Below are 23,672 nucleotides of genomic sequence, written 5' to 3'. Positions count from 1 at the left end.
GATGATTTGTAGTTGGTTGAAAATGAGGTAGGTCGACATCGAAGTTGGTTGAGATCCACTTCAGTGATGCACTGACTCTAATTCGCGGTAGTTATTTATTAACGAACGGTCACTGAATTTATTTCGCGAAACTCTACTATTTTTTATAAGTACAGTCTGTGTGACTGTTAAAAAATCAAAAAACTACGCGAACAAACACTGACTCTATTGACTGCATTGCGCGCAGTTCATGTAAAAGCACTTATCGTTTAAATCGCGAAACGCGAACGAACAAACACTGCTTTTATTTTTATTTTAGCAATACAAATCCTCGATTTCTTCATTGTTACATGCGCGACTGCAACGGGGTTCTGAAATATAAAAATAGAAATAAAATAGTCGGTATCACTGTTATAATAAAAGACTGTATAAATCATTCAACAAATATGTGATAGAGAAATATACTTACTTTAAATCTTCGTTAATACTCGCACGAATGGCATTCAGCAAAAATTTCTAAGTCCACTCCTTGAGATAGATTGTCAAAGTCCTCGACAATGCAAAAATTTCTAAGTCCACACGCGGAGATAGATTTTCAAAGTCCCCCGAGAGTGCGAAAATTTCTAAGTTCACACGCGGAGATAGATTTTCAAAGTCCCCCGAGAATGAGAAAATTTCTAAGTCCACTCCTGCAGATAGATTGTCAAAGTCCTCGACAGTGCAAAAATTTCTAAGTCCACACGCGAAGATAGATTTTCAAAGTCCCCCGAGAGTGCGAAAATTTCTAAGTTCACACGCGGAGATAGATTTTCAAAGTCCCCCGAGAGTGCGAAAATTTCTAAGTCCACTCCTTGAGATAGATTGTCAAAGTCCTCGACAATGCGAAAATTTATAAGTCCACTCCTGAAGATAGATTATCAAAGTTCTTCTAAAGTGCGAAATCGAAGTCTGAAACAAAAGAAATAGTGTAGAATTTCGAAAATATGAGTCATAGAAACATATACTTGCATCGATTCTTCGTTAATACTCGTTTGAATGGCATCCTGTGAAAATTTCTAAGTTCTCTTGTCGAGGTTCAAAGCACAATTGAACTAGTAACTGTAAAGGTCGGTCCAAGACCCGACTTTGTTGTCGTCTCTCGAAAGCGAGTATCCCTACTCTGCATTTAAGTCTAAAATCAAAGAAGCTGTTGTATATTTGAATTAACTGTTCGTTAATACTTGCATGGATGGCATCCACGAAAATTTCTAAGTTCTCTCGTCGAAGTCCAAAGCACAACTGAACTAGTAACTGTAAAGGTCGGTCCAAGACCCGACTTTGTTGTCGTCTCCCGAAGCCGACTATCCCTACTCTGCATTTAAGTCTAAAATCAAAGAAGCTGTTGTATATTTGAATTAACTGTTCGTTAATACTTGCATGGATGACATCCGCGAAAATTTCTAAGTTCTCTCGTCGAAGTCCAAAGCACAACTGAACTAGTAACTGTAAAGGTCGGTCCAAGACCCGACTTTGTTGTCGTCTCTCGAAAGCGAGTATCCCTACTCTGCATTTAAGTCTAAAATCAAAGAAGCTGTTGTATATTTGAATTAACTGTTCGTTAATACTTGCATGGATGACATCCGCGAAAATTTCTAAGTTCTCTCGTCGAAGTCCAAAGCACAACTGAACTAGTAACTGGAAAGGTCGGTCCAAGACCCGACTTTGTTGTCGTCTCTCGAAAGCGAGTATCCCTACTCTGCATTTAAGTCTAAAATCAAAGAAGCTGTTGTATATTTGAATTAACTGTTCGTTAATACTTGCATGGATGGCATCCGCGAAAATTTCTAAGTTCCCTTGTCAAGGTCCAAAGCACAACTGAACTAGTAACTGCAAAGGTCGGTCCAAGATCCGACTTTGTTGTCGTCTCTCGAAAGCGAGTATCCCTACTCTGCATTTAAGTCTAAAATCATAGAAGCTGTTGTATATTTGAATTAACTGTTCGTTAATACTTGCATGGATGGCATCCACGAAAATTTCTAAGTTCTCTCATCGAAGTCCAAAGCACAACTGAACTAGTAACTGTAAAGGTCGGTCCAAGACCCGACTTTGTTGTCGTCTCCCGAAGCCGACTATCCCTACTCTGCATTTAAGTCTAAAATCAAAGAAGCTGTTGTATATTTGAATTAACTGTTCGTTAATACTTGCATGGATGGCATCCGCGAAAATTTCTAAGTTCCCTTGTCAAGGTCCAAAGCACAACTGAACTAGTAACTGCAAAGGTCGGTTCATGACCCCACTTTGTTGTTGTCTCTCGAAAGCGAGTATCCCTACTCTGCATTTAAGTCTAAAATCAAAGAAGCTGTTGTATATTTGAATTAACTGTTCGTTAATACTTGCATGGATGGCATCCACGAAAATTTCTAAGTTCTCTCGTCGAAGTCCAAAGCACAACTGAACTAGTAACTGTAAAGGTCGATCCAAGACCCGACTTTGTTGTCGTCTACCGAAGCCGACTATCCCTACTCTGCATTTAAGTCTAAAATCAAAGAAGCTGTTATATATTTGAATTAACTGTTCGTTAATACTTGCATGGATGGCATCTGCGAAAATTTCTAAGTTCCCTTGTCGAGGTCCAAAGCACAACTGAACTAGTAACTGCAAAGGTCGGTTCATGACCCCACTTTGTTGTCGTCTCCCGAAGCCGACTATCCCTACTCTGCATTTAAGTCTAAAATCAAAGAAGCTGTTGTATATTTGTATTAACTGTTCGTTAATACTTGCATGGATAGCATCCACGAAAATTTCTAAGTTCTCTCGTCGAAGTCCAAAGCACAACTGAACTAGAGAACTGTAAAGGTCGGACGAAGACCCGACTTTGTTGTCGTCTCTCGAAGCCGATTATCCCTACTCTGCATTTAAGTCTAAAATCAAAGAAGCTGTTGTATATTTGAATTAACTGTTCGGTAATACTTGCATGGATGGCATCCGCGAAAATTTCTAAGTTCTCTCGTCGAGGTCCAAAGCACAACTGAACTAGTAACTGTAAAGGTCGGTCCAAGACCCGACTTTGTTGTCGTCTCTCGAAAGCGAGTATCCCTACTCTGCATTTAAGTCTAAAATCAAAGAAGCTGTTGTATATTTGAATTAACTGTTCGTTAATACTTGCATGGATGACATCCGCGAAAATTTCTAAGTTCTCTCGTCGAAGTCCAAAGCACAACTGAACTAGTAACTGGAAAGGTCGGTCCAAGACCCGACTTTGTTGTCGTCTCTCGAAAGCGAGTATCCCTACTCTGCATTTAAGTTTAAAATCAAAGAAGCTGTTGTATATTTGAATTAACTGTTCGTTAATACTTGCATGGATGGCATCCGCGAAAATTTCTAAGTTCCCTTGTCAAGGTCCAAAGCACAACTGAACTAGTAACTGCAAAGGTCGGTCCAAGATCCGACTTTGTTGTCGTCTCTCGAAAGCGAGTATCCCTACTCTGCATTTAAGTCTAAAATCATAGAAGCTGTTGTATATTTGAATTAACTGTTCGTTAATACTTGCATGGATGGCATCCACGAAAATTTCTAAGTTCTCTCATCGAAGTCCAAAGCACAACTGAACTAGTAACTGTAAAGGTCGGTCCAAGACCCGACTTTGTTGTCGTCTCCCGAAGCCGACTATCCCTACTCTGCATTTAAGTCTAAAATCAAAGAAGCTGTTGTATATTTGAATTAACTGTTCGTTAATACTTGCATGGATGGCATCCGCGAAAATTTCTAAGTTCCCTTGTCAAGGTCCAAAGCACAACTGAACTAGTAACTGCAAAGGTCGGTTCATGACCCCACTTTGTTGTTGTCTCTCGAAAGCGAGTATCCCTACTCTGCATTTAAGTCTAAAATCAAAGAAGCTGTTGTATATTTGAATTAACTGTTCGTTAATACTTGCATGGATGGCATCCACGAAAATTTCTAAGTTCTCTCGTCGAAGTCCAAAGCACAACTGAACTAGTAACTGTAAAGGTCGGTCCAAGACCCGACTTTGTTGTCGTCTCCCGAAGCCGACTATCCCTACTCTGCATTTAAGTCTAAAATCAAAGAAGCTGTTATATATTTGAATTAACTGTTCGTTAATACTTGCATGGATGGCATCTGCGAAAATTTCTAAGTTCCCTTGTCGAGGTCCAAAGCACAACTGAACTAGTAACTGCAAAGGTCGGTTCATGACCCCACTTTGTTGTCGTCTCCCGAAGCCGACTATCCCTACTCTGCATTTAAGTCTAAAATCAAAGAAGCTGTTGTATATTTGTATTAACTGTTCGTTAATACTTGCATGGATAGCATCCACGAAAATTTCTAAGTTCTCTCGTCGAAGTCCAAAGCACAACTGAACTAGAGAACTGTAAAGGTCGGACGAAGACCCGACTTTGTTGTCGTCTCTCGAAGCCGATTATCCCTACTCTGCATTTAAGTCTAAAATCAAAGAAGCTGTTGTATATTTGAATTAACTGTTCGGTAATACTTGCATGGATGGCATCCGCGAAAATTTCTAAGTTCTCTCGTCGAGGTCCAAAGCACAACTGAACTAGTAACTGCAAAGGTCGGTTCATGACCCCACTTTGTTGTCGTCTCCCGAAGCCGACTATCCCTACTCTGCATTTAAGTCTAAAATCAAAGAAGCTGTTGTATATTTGTATTAACTGTTCGTTAATACTTGCATGGATAGCATCCACGAAAATTTCTAAGTTCTCTCGTCGAGGTCCAAAGCACAACTGAACTAGTAACTGCAAAGGTCGGTTCATGACCCCACTTTGTTGTCGTCTCCCGAAGCCGACTATCCCTACTCTGCATTTAAGTCTAAAATCAAAGAAGCTGTTGTATATTTGTATTAACTGTTCGTTAATACTTGCATGGATAGCATCCACGAAAATTTCTAAGTTCTCTCGTCGAAGTCCAAAGCACAACTGAACTAGAGAACTGTAAAGGTCGGTCGAAGACCCGACTTTGTTGTCGTCTCTCGAAGCCGATTATCCCTACTCTGCATTTAAGTCTAAAATCAAAGAAGCTGTTGTATATTTGAATTAACTGTTCGGTAATACTTGCATGGATGGCATCCGCGAAAATTTCTAAGTTCTCTCGTCGAGGTCCAAAGCACAACTGAACTAGTAACTGCAAAGGTCGGTTCATGACCCCACTTTGTTGTCGTCTCCCGAAGCCGACTATCCCTACTCTGCATTTAAGTCTAAAATCAAAGAAGCTGTTGTATATTTGTATTAACTGTTCGTTAATACTTGCATGGATAGCATCCACGAAAATTTCTAAGTTCTCTCGTCGAAGTCCAAAGCACAACTGAACTAGTAACTGCAAAGGTCGGTTCATGACCCCACTTTGTCGTCGTCTCTCGAAAGCGCGTATCCCTACTCTGCATTTAAGTCTAAAATCAAAGAAGCTGTTATATATTTGAATTAACTGTTCGTTAATACTTGCATGGATGGCATCCGCGAAAATTTCTAAGTTTTCTCGTCGAAGTCCAAGGCACAACTGCACTAGTAACCGTAAAGGTTTGTCAAAGACCTGATTTTGTTGTCCTCACGGGTTGGAGAATATCCCCACCTCCCGATTTTATTCTAAAATAAAATAATTCGTGTGAAATAATGAAAGAATGAGTGATCGAATAACGAACTTACATTAACTCTTCGTTATTACTTGCAGAGAACGCGTATTGCGAGAACTGCGGTGTGTACACGTCGAAGTTCAAAGCACAATTGTATCAGTGACTGTCAAAGTCGGTCAAATATCCGATTTGTTGTCATCACGGGTGGGAGATTATTCGCACTTCACCATTTAATTTTAAGATAAAATAAATCGTATAGATTATTGAAAGAATGCGCGATGTAATAATATACTTACATTAACTCTTCTGTATTACTTGCGGAGAATGCGTACTCCGAGAACTGCGATGTGAACGCGTCGAAATTCGAAGCAAGACTGGACCATTAACTGTCAAAGTCGGTGGAAGGTCCGACTGTGTTGTCACGAGTGGGAGAGTATCCCCCATTACACGATTTAATTCTAAAACAAAAATAATTTTGTACTTACGTTACGTACTTCGTTATTACTTGCGGGGAACGCATCCTATGAGTACTGCAATGTGCACTCGTCGGCGTATAAAAGGAAACTAACAAAATAATAGTTAAAGTAAATAAAAGTCGTATATGTTCTTGTTACACAAGGCCAATGATCGTGAAACGAAAATTTTTAAATATTAAAATTATAAACCAAAATTATTTTATTTCTCTCGCGTTGCCATCCTTGTAATGTTAAACAAATGTACTATTATTTAAATATTAATCTTTTGTATTGAGCGAATATTAAAAAATGTTTAAATAAATGTAAAAGTAGCGAAAGTATTAAATTTTAAGCTTTCGCTTTCGAAGTGAAAGAGCTGTGATACTCATTCATCGGCGTACAAAGGGAAACTAACAAAATATTCATCAAAGTAAATAAAAGTCGTATATGTTTGTTACACGAAACCAATGATGCCGAGACGAAAATTTCAAAGTATTAACATATTAAATTGAAATTATTTTGTTTCTCGCATGATGTGGTCTTTATGTTGTTAAACGAATGTATTATTGTTTAAATATTAGTTTTTTGTATTGCGTGTACATTAAAAACTGTTTAAATAATTGTAAAATTATCGAAAATATTAATTTCTGAGCTTTCGCTTATGGAAAGATAGATTTTCGATATTCACTCATCGGAATACAAAATAATAATAATTTTCAATAACTTTTTGCAGTTAAATATTATATTCTGTACTATTTTTCAATGAAATGTTAAGAAAAATTAAATTTATTGGTGATTAATATTTCTAAGGTGACATAGTTTGCATATGCGTGCGAATCATTTAATTATGTTGTAGATATCGTTATTACTGTTTCAGTGCGTACTAACAAAATACGTCTCCACATCGCTCTCAATAATTACTGATAATTAGCAGATTTTTTCTGATTACTATATACCAATCGATAGTTAAACACGCGATTTTTAAGAAGCCACGTTCGCAAATCGGGAAAGTATGGCGTTTAAAAGATATTCGCAAAAATAAAATCGGCCGCGTTGGTCCTGGGGAAAGTATTGCATCTATTTTCTCATGAATTTTCATGTTTAATTTTCATAATATCGGTACTTCTCTCGCTTTTTAACAATGCTGTGTTCAATAATTTTGCGGTAACAATTATGATCGATAGCTATTTTGTGATATTGAATTAGAATCAGGTGAAGTGTTCTCATACCCTAGAATCGTTCTTCATACCCTAGAATCAAGAGGATGTTCGTGGTTTGAAGGATCATCGACTACTACCAACAAGTCAACTTCTGTATATGTTTCCTGAGGAATTATAAAGGATGAAAAAACAATCCGTGATTCCATATAATGCGATCGATTACTCGGAGAGAAGTTTCGAAGGATTTACGCGTTATAATATACGTATATACGTGCATATGTAGAGATCGATTATTACGATGCGTCTGTGTGTTGCGCCGAGCTCGACGTTTTTTTGCATGTGTGCATTGTCTGTATGCAAAAGTATCCGAGTTTTTTTTTGTCTGCTTTTGCTTCGTATATAGGTACTTCCTATCAAATAATATAGGTTAGTAAGCCAGACCAGTTTGTGGAATTATATAGGTTAATCTGTCCTTATATAATGCGTAATTTTCGTGGTCGTTTTTTAATTCTCGTCGCCTATATACGATTCAATGTACTATCTTTCTATATACTTATTTATATATTTATCGTTTCTTCTTCGTTCCTTTCTTTTCGATAGTCGAACATTCTCGATTATATACAATTATTATCGATTCATAATACATTACTTCGATCATAAATGACGTAATTATTCGATACTTGTTCTTCGAAATAACAATTCGAAGAAGTATTATTTTTTTCAAATATATACAATATATATATATATATATATATATATATATATATATATATACATGTGTGTGAAATATGTAAATCATTGAATTATTTTGATTTAACAATTAGTCATTATTTCGCGCGTAATATGTAAAGCATAGGGATAATCTAGTTACCTAATGGTACAAGTCCGTGTCTATTTAATGTTTTTATATCTTTAAGAAATATAATTGTTTCATTAGAAAATTATTGTCTACGTTTAAAATTCGAATTAATTACATTTGTCATCCATATCATATTATTTAGGTATTTATATTATATGTTTTATTATTTTTAAATAAAAAAAATAATATTTGATTTGACTAGTACCTGTGATGACGTAATCAAATTATAGGGTCTACTTTCTTTCCTTGCTAGTTGTCTCGTAGTCGTCTTGGACGTAGTGACAAGTGTACACGGTGTTTCGTCGCTCCGAATAATTACAGGTAATTAGTAATTTTTTTCTATCGTACATCCTTTTCTTATATATCAATCGATAGCCAAACGCGCGTTTTTCATGAGGCCGCGTTCGCAAGTCTAGGCATCATCGCGTTAAAAAGATATTCGCGAAAATAAAATCAGCCTTTCGCGTCGCACTTTTTTTAATTTCCTGTTTTATTTTCACAATATTTATACTTCTCTCACTTTTTAATGATGCTCTAATCAATAATTTTGCATTAATAGTTGTGATCGATTGATATTTTGTATTAAATTCGATCTTCATATACGATCATATACACTCACACATACGCACGTACACAGAGGTATACGATCATATATATATATATATATATATACATACATACATACATACATACATACATGTAGAGGTATCGATATATAAAAGTACACACACGCCATCTCCGAATTTCTCTACACATATTACGTACACACTTTTAATTGGGTTCAATAGTAATATGATCTCACTTTTTTCAGATTTCTAAAAATTTCCCAAACTACATGCAGAGCATTGAATATACCAGTTATACATCTCTTTGTTACTTACCGGTAAGTTTATCTTATTTTAATCATATAGCAAGGCTTAATAGAGAGAGATAGGTAACATACGATATGGAGGTCATATTAGGTTGTGTATTCGATGCGATATTAAAACAAAACAATCAAGCGTTCGAACTTCCTCAAGGCCAGAGGAGAGATGTTTATTCCCATATAACATTTGGACGAGTATAGATCTACGAAAGTACTGATTAATTTCATTTTAATTATGCATTTTATTACAAAACTTCTTTATTCTAACTTTATCACGATTACTTTAATATTATAGAAATTTTATTGTGTCATGGGATGGTATAGAAATTCTTATACTTTTTATGTTATTCGTCATCAAATTTACTCCTTCAGTTATTATTTTATTTCAGAATTATTACATATCATGATAGAATTTATTACATTTTTATTAACGATCAGGTTTCCGTATGCAGTTACCTCCAAGTTTTGAGAACTGAGCAATCGATATTGTTCGGCTTTGTATCTTAAGATACAAAGCGAGCAATGTTATTTTTATTAATATCACGATTTTCAGGTTAAATATATTTTCTATTCTACGTATATTCACCATTATATGCGCATATTTTAAAATTAAAAATCTGTTTTTATATAGATATACTGAGCTTCATAACGAAGAAAGAAAGATAACATACAAATAATAGCGTTGAGTTCCCCACTAATTGCCAAATAATTCTTGGAAATGAACCCAGCAAGAAAGAAAAGAAAAACAATGACAGTGATCATATTCTACTATACGTATATCTATACATATGTATATTTGTATACGCTGTACTAGACGAAATACTTGGGAACTATCAACAATACACATGTATACAATCGAAGGATAACCAAGAGGACGACCTTCCTAGTTCATCTGTACTCAGTTCTTGATTGTATCAGCAGCCGTCCAGACGTGTTCAGACTTGCTCCTGCTTTGTTAATATCGGTTCGTCTAATTTCACATTTTCATTATATATAATATTTTATAAGTTTGATTTAATCATTTACGATTCATTAATCTTATTTTATATCATATTAGACTTCAATATACACTATTATATGTTGAATATCCGACTCACATTTTCACATATGTGGACAGATTTATGTATATAGATTGACTTAATCGTTTTCTATATTAATAATCTTTTTGAATTTTGTCATATTTAATTAATGTTGAAAATAATCGATAACAATTATCATGTAATTTCTATTACTCTTTCTTCCATACGTACTATATATAGAAGTAACTTTTAAGAAACTTTAAGGCGTCACGTATATGCATATATAAATTATATGTAATCTGTACATACACTCATATGTTTATACATATTCATATACAATTTTATTCTATATTAATAATAGTTTGAATATTTTCAGGTTATTATTCATCATATTGGCCAATATAATATTCATCAATTTGTCTGGACGTCTACACATTTGATAGCAGTTCTCATATACTTCCTCCTGCTCTTCATATATAAGTATACGCAGTAAGTTTATGGTTAAAATATTTTTATTTCATTTCAATTAATATAAAAAATTCGATATTAATTCTAACGAACTATCTACTGTACTATATGATTTCGAGTCTTCTATAATAGTCCTGTTATAAGTTTCTATGCTCTATTATATCCAGAACTTTTATTATATAATATTTTATATTTTTTTAAAGAAATTTATATATGGATCTCCATACGCAGCTACCTCCTTGTGGTGGGATCCGGAAATCGGTATTGCGAACGTTCGTAATTTTATATTATACAACGTACGCACTACCGGGCCAAAGGCTGACGTTCGGTGTATTAGGAAATAATTTTGATTAAATATTAATTTATTAAAAATTTGTTGAAACAATTCAAAACATTTGTTGAAATAATTTTGATTAAATATTAATTTATTAAACATTTGTTCAATTTTACATTGAATTTAAAGAATATTAAGAAACACCGAGAATAATGAAAATGAAATTAAACTATAATAAAAGTTAAATTAAAATAGAATAAAATTTCAAGATGCGTTTAATCGTTTAATTAATATTATAAATATTATAATTTCAATTTTACTGTTCCTTGTCTAGTTTTACTTTAATGCTATATCTATTCTGATTTATAGGTATCCACGCAATTAGTATACTTCTGTGAACATATCTCTATCGCGATTATATCTATTTTTAAACGATAGATACAACGCGATCTTGATCGTTTGCTTTTACATATTCATTCATTTTAATATAGCTTACAAGTTTTGCAGTTACATCTTTTGAATAGTACTTTTTTTTTATTATTATAGCATACAAAGGATGTAATATAAATTTATGATTTAAAAACATGTAATTTGAATAATGTGATATGATATTTAATATTGAATATTTAATATTTAATATATAATGTTTCATACGATATAAATTGTAGAAATAAACGCCACAGCTTGCTTTAACAATTTTTATTCAACAGGTCTTCAGTTGTAGATCGCGCGCAATGCGATCTTAGAGTCAGTGCTTGTGCGAAACAGTTTGATTATTTTGCAACCGTATAGGTTGCTTTAAAAATAAAATAAAATAAAATCGCGAATTAGAGTCAGTGTTGTTCGCCGTTTAGAATTTCTCGGTCGTGTTAGTAAATCAAAAAACAAGAATTTATGTCATATTCTTGTTAAAATCATATGTTCGCCGCGTTGTTAGAATCATTAACACACTTTCGGCCTATCCGGGAGAAGAGGATTGCGTTGCGATAAATATTGTAATGGTCGAAAGTGTGAACTTAAAAATTCATCCTCTTCATCTTTACCGACGATTGTAAAGCTTCGTCTGGATAAAATTACACGTAAGTATTTTTCTTTATTTTAATCATTACTTCTCATTCATCAATAAGTTCATAGTTTTTTTTTTTTTACTATTTCCATTCATTAAAGATATTCCTTTTAATATGAAATATATAACTAATCATTTTTTGTGCCTTATTAATTACAGATCAATCAACGATTCAACGATTCAACGATTCAACGATTCAACGATAATTTCAACCAACTTCACGACATCATTCAACCTCCTACGAGGGGGACGAGTGTTTTGGAGCCATCGCAGAACTTCTTAAGTAGTGAGTGAAAAATTTAAAGTTCCTCTGGTACCCATCATGCCGAGGATGAAAGGTCCTTATCGGCACGGGTCACTGGTTGTATTCGCAGACGTCCCATGTCCGAAACGAGCAAAAGTGTCCGTGATTAAGATCTTTGATTTTATTCACGAGTGATCCCTATATGTTTAGTTAGATATTTTCTTGTGCATATTTTATTATTATTATTATATACATATATATAGATCAGGCCAGGGTCTTCTTGTTTCAATGTCGTTTAATTTACAGTGCTGTTTATTAGCACTTTTTTCTCTTTTCGTTTTTGCTCGCGATATTAGTAATGAAATCGGGCATTCATTTACCCGATTTCGTATAAAGCATATAACGTGGTTTACGTTACATGCATTGCTTCGTACTTAGTCAATTTAATCGCGATTTACTTCGATATTTTGAAATATCGATTTATCAACAAATGAGCAAGAAGACAAACCCCTTCCGCGACGGATAGATTCTGGAAGTTAAGTGGTGGATTATAATCCCGTTCTTTCATTAGAACAGCCATTTGATGAAAGGAGTCGTCCGAGGTTTTTTATTAGAATTATATATTTTTTAATAATGATATTTCATAACTGCATAATGCGTATGCATATATACGAGCTATGTGCATATTTCATCCCTCCATGTCAACGACTGCCTACCGCGGGTCGCTCAAAGGCCCTTAAGCGGTGTATACAGGTGGGGTTGCAAAACTATTTTTGCAACTTATTATTTTTTTACCACTTTTAGTGGTAAAACCCATATGTGGTGGTCACACTCATATGTGGTGACCGCCTACCATCATCCATCCTTGCTTGAGCTCTTGCTAATAAGACGTGCAAAGAGACTCTAGAGTCACAGTCCGCTTAAATGTTTTTATATATATATTTTTATATATTTTTTTATATATTTTTTTATATATATTATAAATTAATCATTTTTTAGCTCAGGATTTTCAGCACTAATATACTAATACCCGTTTCTCCCCCCATGCTTTCTGCGTTCTCATCTATGCGTTTAACCCAGGTGTTACTCGTGTGGGTGAGAAACAGTCAGTGTGGATTTAGTTTTAAGTTTTCCTCTTTAGCGGCTGTCATTGTGCTGGTGATTGCACGGTGTACCTTGCACTTGTATGTGCGTTTTAGGAAGTGCATTGTACATCGTTTCGCGATAACTTTTAAATAGATATATTATATATCTAATGTATAATTATATCAATATCGATTTGCATAATAGTTACCACATTCTTGTGGAAAATTTTAAATACTCGTATATATTACTAGTATCTATATGTATACTAGTATGTACTAGTATTTTTGCTTTAGTCATGTATGCAATAATCATTAGCCTTGGCAGTCGATTTCAGCAAATGGTACGTACTCCTAAATATTATTAGAAAAAATACGCGGTTGAACTAGGGTGTCGGAGGTGCCCCGGGGCATGCTCTCTAGTGTAGGCTTTTGCACCCTGGTGGAGTGTGAGAGAACCGTGGAGTGTATGTGTTGGTGTGAATGTTTGCACTTTTTAAATATAGGTCATAGGCAGGCAGGTAGCATACTTTTCTGAGTGAATGTTTCAATTAATTTTAAGTAGGTAGGGACCGGGTAAGGATGCGATTCCCACTCAGGAGTGGGAAGTCCTTTCTCCGGGGATTTGTGAAGTTTCAGCAAATTTTGCAATCTTTCAGCATGGCTGAACTTTATCTTTTTGTATTTTTTTTTTAATTTTTTTTTCTTACATTTTTTGCTGACACTTTGCATACGCAATAAATCAGTATCAAACAGTTCGAAAAACTTTGCACCCAATGAGAACATCAGATACATCCCATATCTTTTGAACTTAGCAAAGGATTTTGAATTAGTTCGATACTTAGTTTTAAATTAATTCTTGCACTTCGCGATTCTTAAAATATTTATTATCTATATATTTCTTATTTATAAATAGAATATACCTGCATAAGTAAAATGGAAATATTACAATTCTTGTGATTTTGACATTTTACCGAAACTATATTCATCTTTTAAGTGCAACGAGTTAATATTAGTTTGTAATAGGTTCATCGAATAGAACGAATATTATGTCTGCTGGAGCATTCGATTAAATGTGCCTGTGTTATTGTGTACGGTTGGTGGATTCTTTGAGTCCATTGATTGTCCACAGGCTAGGATAGCTTTACACGTTAGTTGAAATATTTCTACAAGGATCTTTTATCTTTATTTTTATTTTTTTTAATTAAATACATAGATAAATAAATAAATAAAGATCATTAGAAAATCGAGACGCACCTAGGCAGAGTAGAAAACGCAGTTGAGAATACGCGTTGGGACTCGTCAGTGCCGTTTGGGGTGATTCATTCGCGAATTTTGCCATACTTCAGTGGTTATACTATTTAGAAGAAATCGATACTTTACGTCGCAAGCGCTTACCGCTCGTTAGGTTAAGAAAAAAAAGAAAAAAAAAAAGAAAAAACAGAACAACCTGCGTGCGAAAATGTGTTTTCACTTCCCAACCCCTTAGCTTGCGACTATTGCGTCTCGTTCAATTCGTGCGTTTACACGAGTGGTTTGAGTCTTGTTGCGTAAAGTGAGATCAGGTCGGGATTAGGTCGGTTTAGCTTAGGGACGATTTCATTCTTGTAGTAGCAACCACTGTAGTGTGTCAATCTTTGTGGGTGCGTTGCTTCGAACGGTAGGGCGTTTTTTGATGCGTAAACTTAGCTTGCGTCGCACGTAAGGAATGCTCCAATGCAGTGGTTAGGGCACGAAGCAAGAAGTGGCTATGTGCCGAAAAGGCCCCCACATATTGTGGCTCAAGAGGGCAACTATCGACTACAAGTCATTTTTCAAAGGTGATCGATATGTCGAACCCTTCGTTAATGGCTTGTGGTCTTATCAAAACCCCTTTTACCCTTTACCACGTTGACACTTATGCTCGTAGTAGTTTGTTCCTGGATGGAGATGATGGACCATTCCATCTCCTTGCTACGGTTCCGCACTCGCGTTCGTGAAAATGTTTTATTTTTTTTTTTTATTTTCTTTTTTTATTAGAGTCAAGCTTTTGCAGTTAGTTATTAATTAATAGAGCCATTGCAATTTTTTCTTAAAATAAAGACGAGTCATTGTATTTTTTAAAAGTAGAGTCAGTTTTTCATTTCAGAGTAAAATCAAGCCCTTTGCATTGTCTATTTTTATTTTTATTTTTTTTTTTTTTCCTAATTAAAGTCAAGCCCTCCCTCTTTTCATTTTAAATTAAAGTCGAGTTCTGGCATTTTCCTTTTTAAATTAAAGTCGAGTCCTTGCATTTTAAAGTTTTAAAGTAGAGTCTTTTCTTGAAGTAGATTTTTAGTTACAAAGATAGAGTCACGCTCGTTAAATATTGTGTGGACGTCCGTGGCCTGCAGCAGCATTGCACTCAGGCGTGCATTTGGATACCCAAGCATGTTGATTTTTAATTCAGAATAATCATATTTTAATCATATTTTTTCATGTTCATAATTTCATAATGTGTATGCATATATACGAGATATATGCATATTTCAATGTCAACACAGCTCTACCACGAGTTGCAAAATGACTCTTATGTGGTAATCATTATCGTTATCATCCATATCCTCATCCTCATTATCTTTTTGCAATCTGATTCTGATTATTCTGATTAATCTGATTAATCTGATTATTCTAATTATTCTGTTTATTTTGGTTATTCTGATTAAAAATCTACAAGACTTGATGACTAATCAAAATGCCTGCATTCAGGAATGCAGATGAATATATATATTGGCAGCCAGCACTCAGGAGTGCATATTAAAATATGTCAAGGGTATATATTTTTATTCCAAAATTATCAACAAATGAATATGAGATGAACGACTTAATAAATATATATGAAAGAGAGAGAAAGAGAGGGAGAGAGGAGAAAGAGAGAGAAAAAGGGAGTATTTTTATTATATATATGAAACTTTCATAAGAAAATATAATAAATGATACAAAGATTATTAATAAATGTTTATACATATTTGAAGGAAATATAAATATTTTTTGGAATAAAAAGATATACGTCTTGGTATATAAATGAAACGAATAAATTGGCTTGCCTGCACTCAGGAGTGCATATGAAAGGTTCACTGTAAGTACATGATTGCATTCAGCAATGCAAATGAACATATTATAGTAAGGATATATATTTCACATTTGGAATGATCAAAGATGAATGAATGCGCTAATAAGGATACTAAACGAAGAAATATATAAAATACGTCGATTTCTGGTGATATATTTTTTTTTTTCAATATATTACATCAGTTTAACAATAAATAAATGAAATTTTGTTTTATTCCATATATAATAAATGAATGATTATTAAATGGTGCAAATGAATTAAAAGGAAATTTGGATCATTCTGATAAGAAATATATATAAACCTTGCTAGATGAATAAAGCGACATAAATGGCAGCCAGCACTCAGGAGTGCATATTAAAATATGTCAAGAGTATACATATTTATTCCAAAATTATTAACAAATAAATATGAGATGAAAGATTTAATAAATATATATGAGAGAGAGAAAGAGAGAGTATTTTTATTATATATATATATGAATGTATATATATGAAAGTTTTATGAGAAATATTAACAAGATTATTAATGAATGATACAAAGATTATTAATAAATATTTATATGTATTTAAGAAAAGTACGAATATTTTTTGGAATAAAAATGCATAAGTCTTGGTATATAAATGAAGCGATTGAAATGGCTTGCCTGCACTCAGGAGTGCATATGATAAGTTACAGTAAGTACATGCCTGCATTCAGGAATGCAGATGAACATATAGTAAGGATATACGTTTCTTGTTTTAAATGATCAAGATGAAAATGCACTTATAAAGGTATGTAATAAATAAATATTTAAATATTCTAGTCTTTTTATTTTTTTTAAGAAATAATGTTTATTTAATAATAAATAAAGATTATTTCATACTCATTGTAATATAATAATATATTCATATTTAAACAGGGTGCAAGTGAATGAAAAAAAAATTTGAATCATTTTAAATTAGAAATGTATAAATCTTGCTAAGCGAGCGATATGATAGACAAATAAGAGCCTTGCACTCAGGAGTGCACAAAATATGTCAAGGATGTACATTTCTATTCCAAATTATTTAAACATGATTATCAAATGAAATGGTTCGCAGATATATAAAAAATATATATATAGTTTTTTTATAAATACATATATATGACAGATTCATAAGAAATAAGAAGAAGAAATAATGAATGATATGACGATGAATTTATAAGAAATATTTATGCATATAGTAAATAAATATGATTATTTTTTGGAATAAAAATGCATATATCTTGGTATATAAATGAAACAAATGAAAAGGCTGACCACACTCAGGAGTGTGAGCGAAAATAGTTCAGAGTAGGGACAGGTTTGCATTCAGGAATGCACCTGGATACTCAAGCATATAGATTTTTATTTCAAAATAATTTTGAATTTTTTTATAAAATTATTAGTAAATCAATAATTCTTTTTGCATCTTTTTTTATATATATACTCACTTTTTGATGATTATATATTTATATATATATTTTATCCAATGCCAACGTAGTCTTATCACAAGTTGTAGGATGGCTCATTTTTTGTAAGAGTCATTTTATGACTTGTATAAATATAATCATCATCTTATATAGAATTCTAATTATTGATTAAAAATCTATAAGACTTGATGTAGTTAAGAAAGTTAGGATCTGTTAAAACAAGCAGTGGCGATAAAAATAATTCATAAGAATAATAAGCAAGAATGTATTAAAACTATTTTGCCTGTAATATTTGTGTAATATTTTTATATATGATCGTATTTTCCTTTTTCAGATTTCATATTTTATTACTATTTCATACATATATACAAACTACATGATTTTAAAATTGTGAAATTGTATTACTATATTTTTTTTAATTTAATAGATAAAAAGTGTCTTACATATAAACGATTTAATACGTACATCAGACACAATGTAACTGCATACTTCGCGTTAGTATAAACGTAATAATATAAAATACATGTAATCTATTGGTTAAATATAGATCTGATCTCGTTATGGATATGTTTATGGCGGTATATAAAATTGTGTATGCATTTTATAATACGACACAAGGTGCAGTATACTTTTACTTTTTTTTCCCTTTTTTTCTTTTCCTTTTTTTAACGCGATATAATTTTTAAATATTGTGAAATATTCACAATTCTTTTCCTTTTTTTCCATAACGTATCTTGAATGATTTACATTATGTGTCTTAATTGTAGTAAACAATTGATAATTTATTAAGCAATTATATCTTTATATCTTTATATGTGGTTCTATATATTTCTATATTATTCTATATATTTCTATATATTTCTATATATTTCTATATATTTCTATATATTTTTATGTATTTCTATATATTTGTACATAACATGCACTCATAAGTTCATATTTTTATTTAAATGTAAAACATGTTTACTAATGCATCGAGAATTCGATATATTCAGTGCCAATTTTATGGCCATTTTAATACATTTTTTTTCTTTTATTTCAGCATTACAATCTATGGCGAAATATATACGTATATAATTTTTTAATTATTAAATTATCAAAATTATGAAAATATTTGCCCATAGATTGTAAATAAAAATTTTGTCTTTCCACACATGCCTTTTTATATAGTTTTCTGTTACAGAGAGGTGTCGTTTTCATGTTTCAAGATTAAATATTGTAAAATATCCTTTTATATATCAGTGGGTATTAACAACAGTGTTGAAAATAATTTTTCAAGATTTGTCATATTATCATAGTATATGACGTAAAAATAAATTATGAATTATGAAAGATTATGAATTCATCATGCAAAATTTGTGTTTCAGGTTTTCCAGGTGCTTGGGTTAACAAGAAATCAATGTAAAATAATAATGTGGGAAGATAATCTAATGAGATATAGATGACGAATGAAGAATTGAAATTATAAAAAATAAAAAATTGAAATATTCAATAAATTCGAACTAAACATAGTTAATTTCTGTTTCAGGAAATATCATCCAAATTGGTAAGATTCGATTCCACTCTTCGTTGGTGAATTAAACATACTTAGTTTCTGTTTCGGGAAATATCCAAATTTGCAAGATTCAAGTTTCCTCTTCGTTGGTTGTTCTTTTCGTTTGTGAGAAAGTGTATGTATGCATGTATATGTGTATAAAATACTTCTTAGTTTAATATGTTTTATTTTTAGAAAGTAATAAAATCATAAATTTCTTATGTCCACAGGTTATTTGTTTATTATATAAAATATGCATATTGATTTTGATTGTTTCTTGTCTAATTATAAAATATTTTTAATACTTTATGTTCACAGGTGACTGTGAACAGCAGAATGCGAATTTATTATATAAAATTCGCACATTATTTCGATTACTTCTTGTTTAATTACCAAATGTTTTTAATGTTTTATGTTCACAGGTGACCGTAAAGAGCACAATGCAAATTTAAGTAAAATTCGCACATTATTTCGGTTGCTACTTGTTTAATTATAAAATATTTTTGATGTTTTATATTCACAGGTGATTATAAATGATGATTTATTATAGGAAATATGAAATTCGCATATTATTTTGATTGCTACCTGTTTAATTATTAAATGTTTTTGACATTTTATGTTCACAGGTGACCGCTACTTTATCATATGAAATTCGTATATTCCTTCGATTGCTTCTTGTTTAAATATATGGTTTAGATTTTTTATGTTCATAGGATGTCAGCATCGTGTGCAGCAAGGTTTCACATTAGTTTAATGGGAATAGAATTCCATAAAGGGCTCTATTCTTAACCGGGTAGGTAGGTCGATATCAAACGAATTCATAAGTTTTCATCTAGTCATGATCGATTAGAAAAAAATTTTTGATTCGTTTCGCGATTGATTTTGTTTCTTTTTTCCAATTATAATTATAATTTTCTAAAATTATAATAATTATTATTGAATATGTCATAATAATGATTTTATATAATAGCTTCCAAAATAATTTATATTAAAAGTAGAGTCTTTAGCCCGTGGGTCCTCAGATGCAGCTACCTCCACGCGGTGGGACCTGGGTCGGTAATACTTGCGAATTATCGTAATCTATGTCTTAATTATATTTAAAATCTGTAACTAAATTATACATATAATTATAAAACGCAAGTATTACCGGGCGAATGGCTGCATATTTCTATATTTTTATAATATCTCTCGTTTGTCTAAGTTCAATTAAACGTTAAATTGATTACATTTTAAATTATTAGTCATATTTCCACAGACAAATAAATTTGAATATAACAAATTACTATTTTTAATAGTATATTTGTTTAAATATTACATAGTTCAGAATGTACGTTAAATATAAAGTAATTTTACTTTAATATTTCAAGATAATTAAATTTTGAATGCGAATTCGTTCTTCAACATAAACGAACTTCATCATCTTAGTGCGAATTTTTATTTTAAACATTTGTTAAATAATTTCTACAATTCTTTCTTATGGTAACAATTTAATGATCTTTTTTTTTTATTTTTTTGTTTTAGAATATCAATGGAATTGCGTGCGAATCGAGATAAATAGATCTCGTAGTACTATCAATTTTTCACGCTTTTCTCCAAAAGGCATTGAACGTGATTGAGATTTTATTTGATTTTAAATTTTAGTTTGATTCATTTGATTTTAATTAAGTAAATGTTAAGTATATTTTATTTATTATCCTTTATGCATTTATATTATGAAATAAATGTTTAGTATCGTATTTATCACAGGTTACTACACATGCACACTATCATTAAAGAAAGATATAAATGTGAGAGAATTAGAAGTATGTGTTTACACCCTACTAGTATTATCTATTCTAACTCAAATTAACTTGATCGTTATATTATGTGCACAACGGGATATAAGCTGATCAATTTATAAATTGATGTAATAGGCAATACGGTGAGTGTTCTCCGCGTGCACTTGTAGTTCATATTTTGTCCATACCTGTCGCTAAAGTCACATACGCTTCGAGCGAATGGTGATGAATTGCCTGAATGCGGTATTCTGTTAATTTGTTAATTTTTAAACAATATTTTGTTGATAAAAAATTATTAGTATGCGTTATATCAATATGTTATAATAAGTAACAAATACATTAGATTAAGTATTCCGTATATAACATCGATAACCATAAACATTAAGAACTGTTACAATATTTTCGTACCTATATGGATAAAATATACTTAATATTAAAGTAAACATCTTATTTTAATGCAAGTTTTTAAACTTTAATATATTTTCAGTAAGTATATCACTTCATATATATCTTTATATATATTTGTATAGTTTGTATACAATACAATATATAGTATAAGTAAATTATTAAAATGAAAATTTATTATATTATATATTTAGAATTTTCGAATGAAAAATGTCAGATGCTTTTGAAGAAATACAAGCAATTAAAATCAAAAGGAACAGTTTGCGTGAAAAATTGCAAAAACGGAAAAGAGAGAGACATGAATTATTTACTCTTACTTCCTCCATACCATCTACCTCAACCGCTGATTCACCTCTTCCTGGTGGTAAAAAATTTATCTTCTTTTTCTTTATTACAACAGTATATAGATATATTTTCAAAATATAATTTTGTTCTTTAGATTCCAATACATCTTTAATAAAATCTGACCATAATGAATATGAAAGGGATATTCTTTGTATATTGCACGAATCTTTACCAAATCTGCCAATTACATCTGCAGAAATAATAGATCAACTTCGTAAAAATCTTAATGCTGATGTGTCTTCCTCGGATATTCATAAAATTTTAGAGAAGTTAGCTGCACAAGATATTATTAAGTTAGTGAGTTTTTGTATCATCTTTTTTGAATACATTTTATCAGTAGTAATTGCAAGTTATGTCTATAAATGTTATTTTAGAATTAAAGAAGTCACAGAAAATGAAGTTTTTGGATATACAGTTCTCTCTGTCGCAGAATCACAATCATCATGTCTCTCTCAATCTGATGATACAGAAAATCCCGAGAGTGCAGAGACATCCGCATCTGAATTAAATGATTATATACCTTCAGAGAAACAGATGAAAATAGATAAAAAAAATACAGAAGATATAATGTCACTAATCTCAATGCCCACAATAAGAGAAAAAGAAAGTAAAAAAGTAGGAGAGCAAATCTTGGATCTTCTGTCAAAACAAACATCTAAAGAAAAATCATTAGCTGAGCGATTTCGTTCTCAAGGCGGTGCACAAGTTATGGAATTCTGTCCACATGGAACAAGAGTAGATTGTGCCAAATTAAATGGTGGGCCAGGCTTTGCAGAAAAATGTAAAAAATTACATTTCAAAAAAATTATACAAAGTCACACAGATGAATCATTAGGTGATTGTAGTTTTCTCAATACTTGTTTTCATATGGATACGTGCAAGTAAGAACTCATTCTACATTTATTTATATATGTATATATTTTTTTATAAATTTTATAAACATGGTTTTAATGTTTATCATATTCACTTCAAAGTTTTTGTAATTTATATTGCATATATTTTATAGATATGTCCATTATGAAGTAGATGGCCCTACTGCACAAACAAAAGAACCAAATGATTCTGATAGTATTAACAATACTACAATTAATAAGACATTAAACGTTGATAATAAAAATGGTAGTAGCACTAGTTGTGCAAGTAGTGTAGGTAGTGAGTTAACTCTTTATCCACCACAATGGATACAATGTGATTTACGATATCTAGATATGACGGTTCTCGGCAAATTTGCTGTTATTATGGCTGATCCACCATGGGATATTCATATGGAATTACCATATGGTACAATGTCGGATGATGAAATGAGACAATTAGGAATACCTGCACTTCAAGATGAAGGGCTTTTATTTTTATGGGTAACAGGAAGAGCAATGGAATTAGGTAGAGAATGTCTTCAATTATGGGGTTATGAAAGAGTTGATGAAATTATTTGGGTAAAAACAAATCAATTACAAAGAATCATAAGGACTGGAAGAACAGGTCATTGGTTGAATCATGGAAAAGAACATTGTTTAGTGGGTATGAAAGGAAATCCACGTATTAATAGAGGATTAGATAGTGATGTTATTGTAGCAGAAGTTCGTGCAACTAGTCACAAACCAGATGAAATTTATGGTATCATTGAACGCATGAGTCCTGGGACAAGAAAAATTGAATTATTTGGTCGTCCACACAATGTACAACCTAATTGGATCACACTTGGTAATCAAGTAGATGGAGTACATTTGATTGATCCACAATTGATTAAAGCTTTTAAAAAACGTTATCCTGATGGAAATTCAATGAAACCTACAAAATCTTAAAATCAATTATGCATTCAAAAATGAACAATTTCATAGTTTTCCTTACTACTCTTTACAGAAGTACAAAAATATATAATTGTACATATATTCTTATAAAAACATGTACATATCTTATTCTATATTATTTATAATATAAAATAGTTTTGAAATATTTATATATATATATATATAATAAAGAAATTTAGGAGATTTTAATAATTAATTATAAATAATCTAAATTTTTTTTGTCTTAAATAA

The 23,672-nt window shown here is 31.8% G+C and overlaps 1 protein-coding gene across 2 annotated transcripts; it reads left to right on the top strand.

Annotated features, from left to right (window-relative positions):
• Positions 1-20,151: 20,151 nt before the first annotated feature.
• Positions 20,152-23,618, top strand: LOC127064718 (N6-adenosine-methyltransferase subunit METTL3). 2 transcript variants are annotated; one of them, XM_050996207.1, is made up of 5 exons: positions 20,152-21,026; positions 21,483-21,652; positions 21,728-21,926; positions 22,008-22,514; positions 22,640-23,618. In XM_050996207.1, the coding sequence occupies exons 2-5, from the start codon at positions 21,499-21,501 to the stop codon at positions 23,433-23,435; spliced, it is 1,656 nt and encodes a 551-aa protein (XP_050852164.1). In that variant the 5' UTR covers positions 20,152-21,026; positions 21,483-21,498; the 3' UTR covers positions 23,436-23,618. The 2 variants fall into 2 exon arrangements, with proteins under 2 accessions (XP_050852164.1, XP_050852163.1); XM_050996206.1 differs by lacking the exon at positions 20,152-21,026 and adding an exon at positions 21,033-21,369.
• The last annotated feature ends 54 nt before the right edge of the window (positions 23,619-23,672 follow it).

The sequence above is a fragment of the Vespula vulgaris genome, chromosome 6, assembly GCF_905475345.1.
Source record: "Vespula vulgaris chromosome 6, iyVesVulg1.1, whole genome shotgun sequence".
Taxonomy (NCBI): domain Eukaryota; kingdom Metazoa; phylum Arthropoda; class Insecta; order Hymenoptera; family Vespidae; genus Vespula; species Vespula vulgaris.
The sequence above is the reverse complement of the archived record's forward strand: the minus strand, read 5'-3'. Positions and strand labels throughout refer to the sequence as shown.

Coding starts and splice junctions, on each gene's coding strand:
- LOC127064718 (XM_050996207.1), top strand. CDS start 21,499: ATGTCAGATGCTTTTGAAGAAATACAAGCAATTAAAATCAAAAGGAAC. Junction 21,653..21,727: donor TGATTCACCTCTTCCTGGTG/GTAAAAAATTTA, acceptor TTTGTTCTTTAG/ATTCCAATACATCTTTAATA. Junction 21,927..22,007: donor GCTGCACAAGATATTATTAA/GTTAGTGAGTTT, acceptor ATGTTATTTTAG/AATTAAAGAAGTCACAGAAA.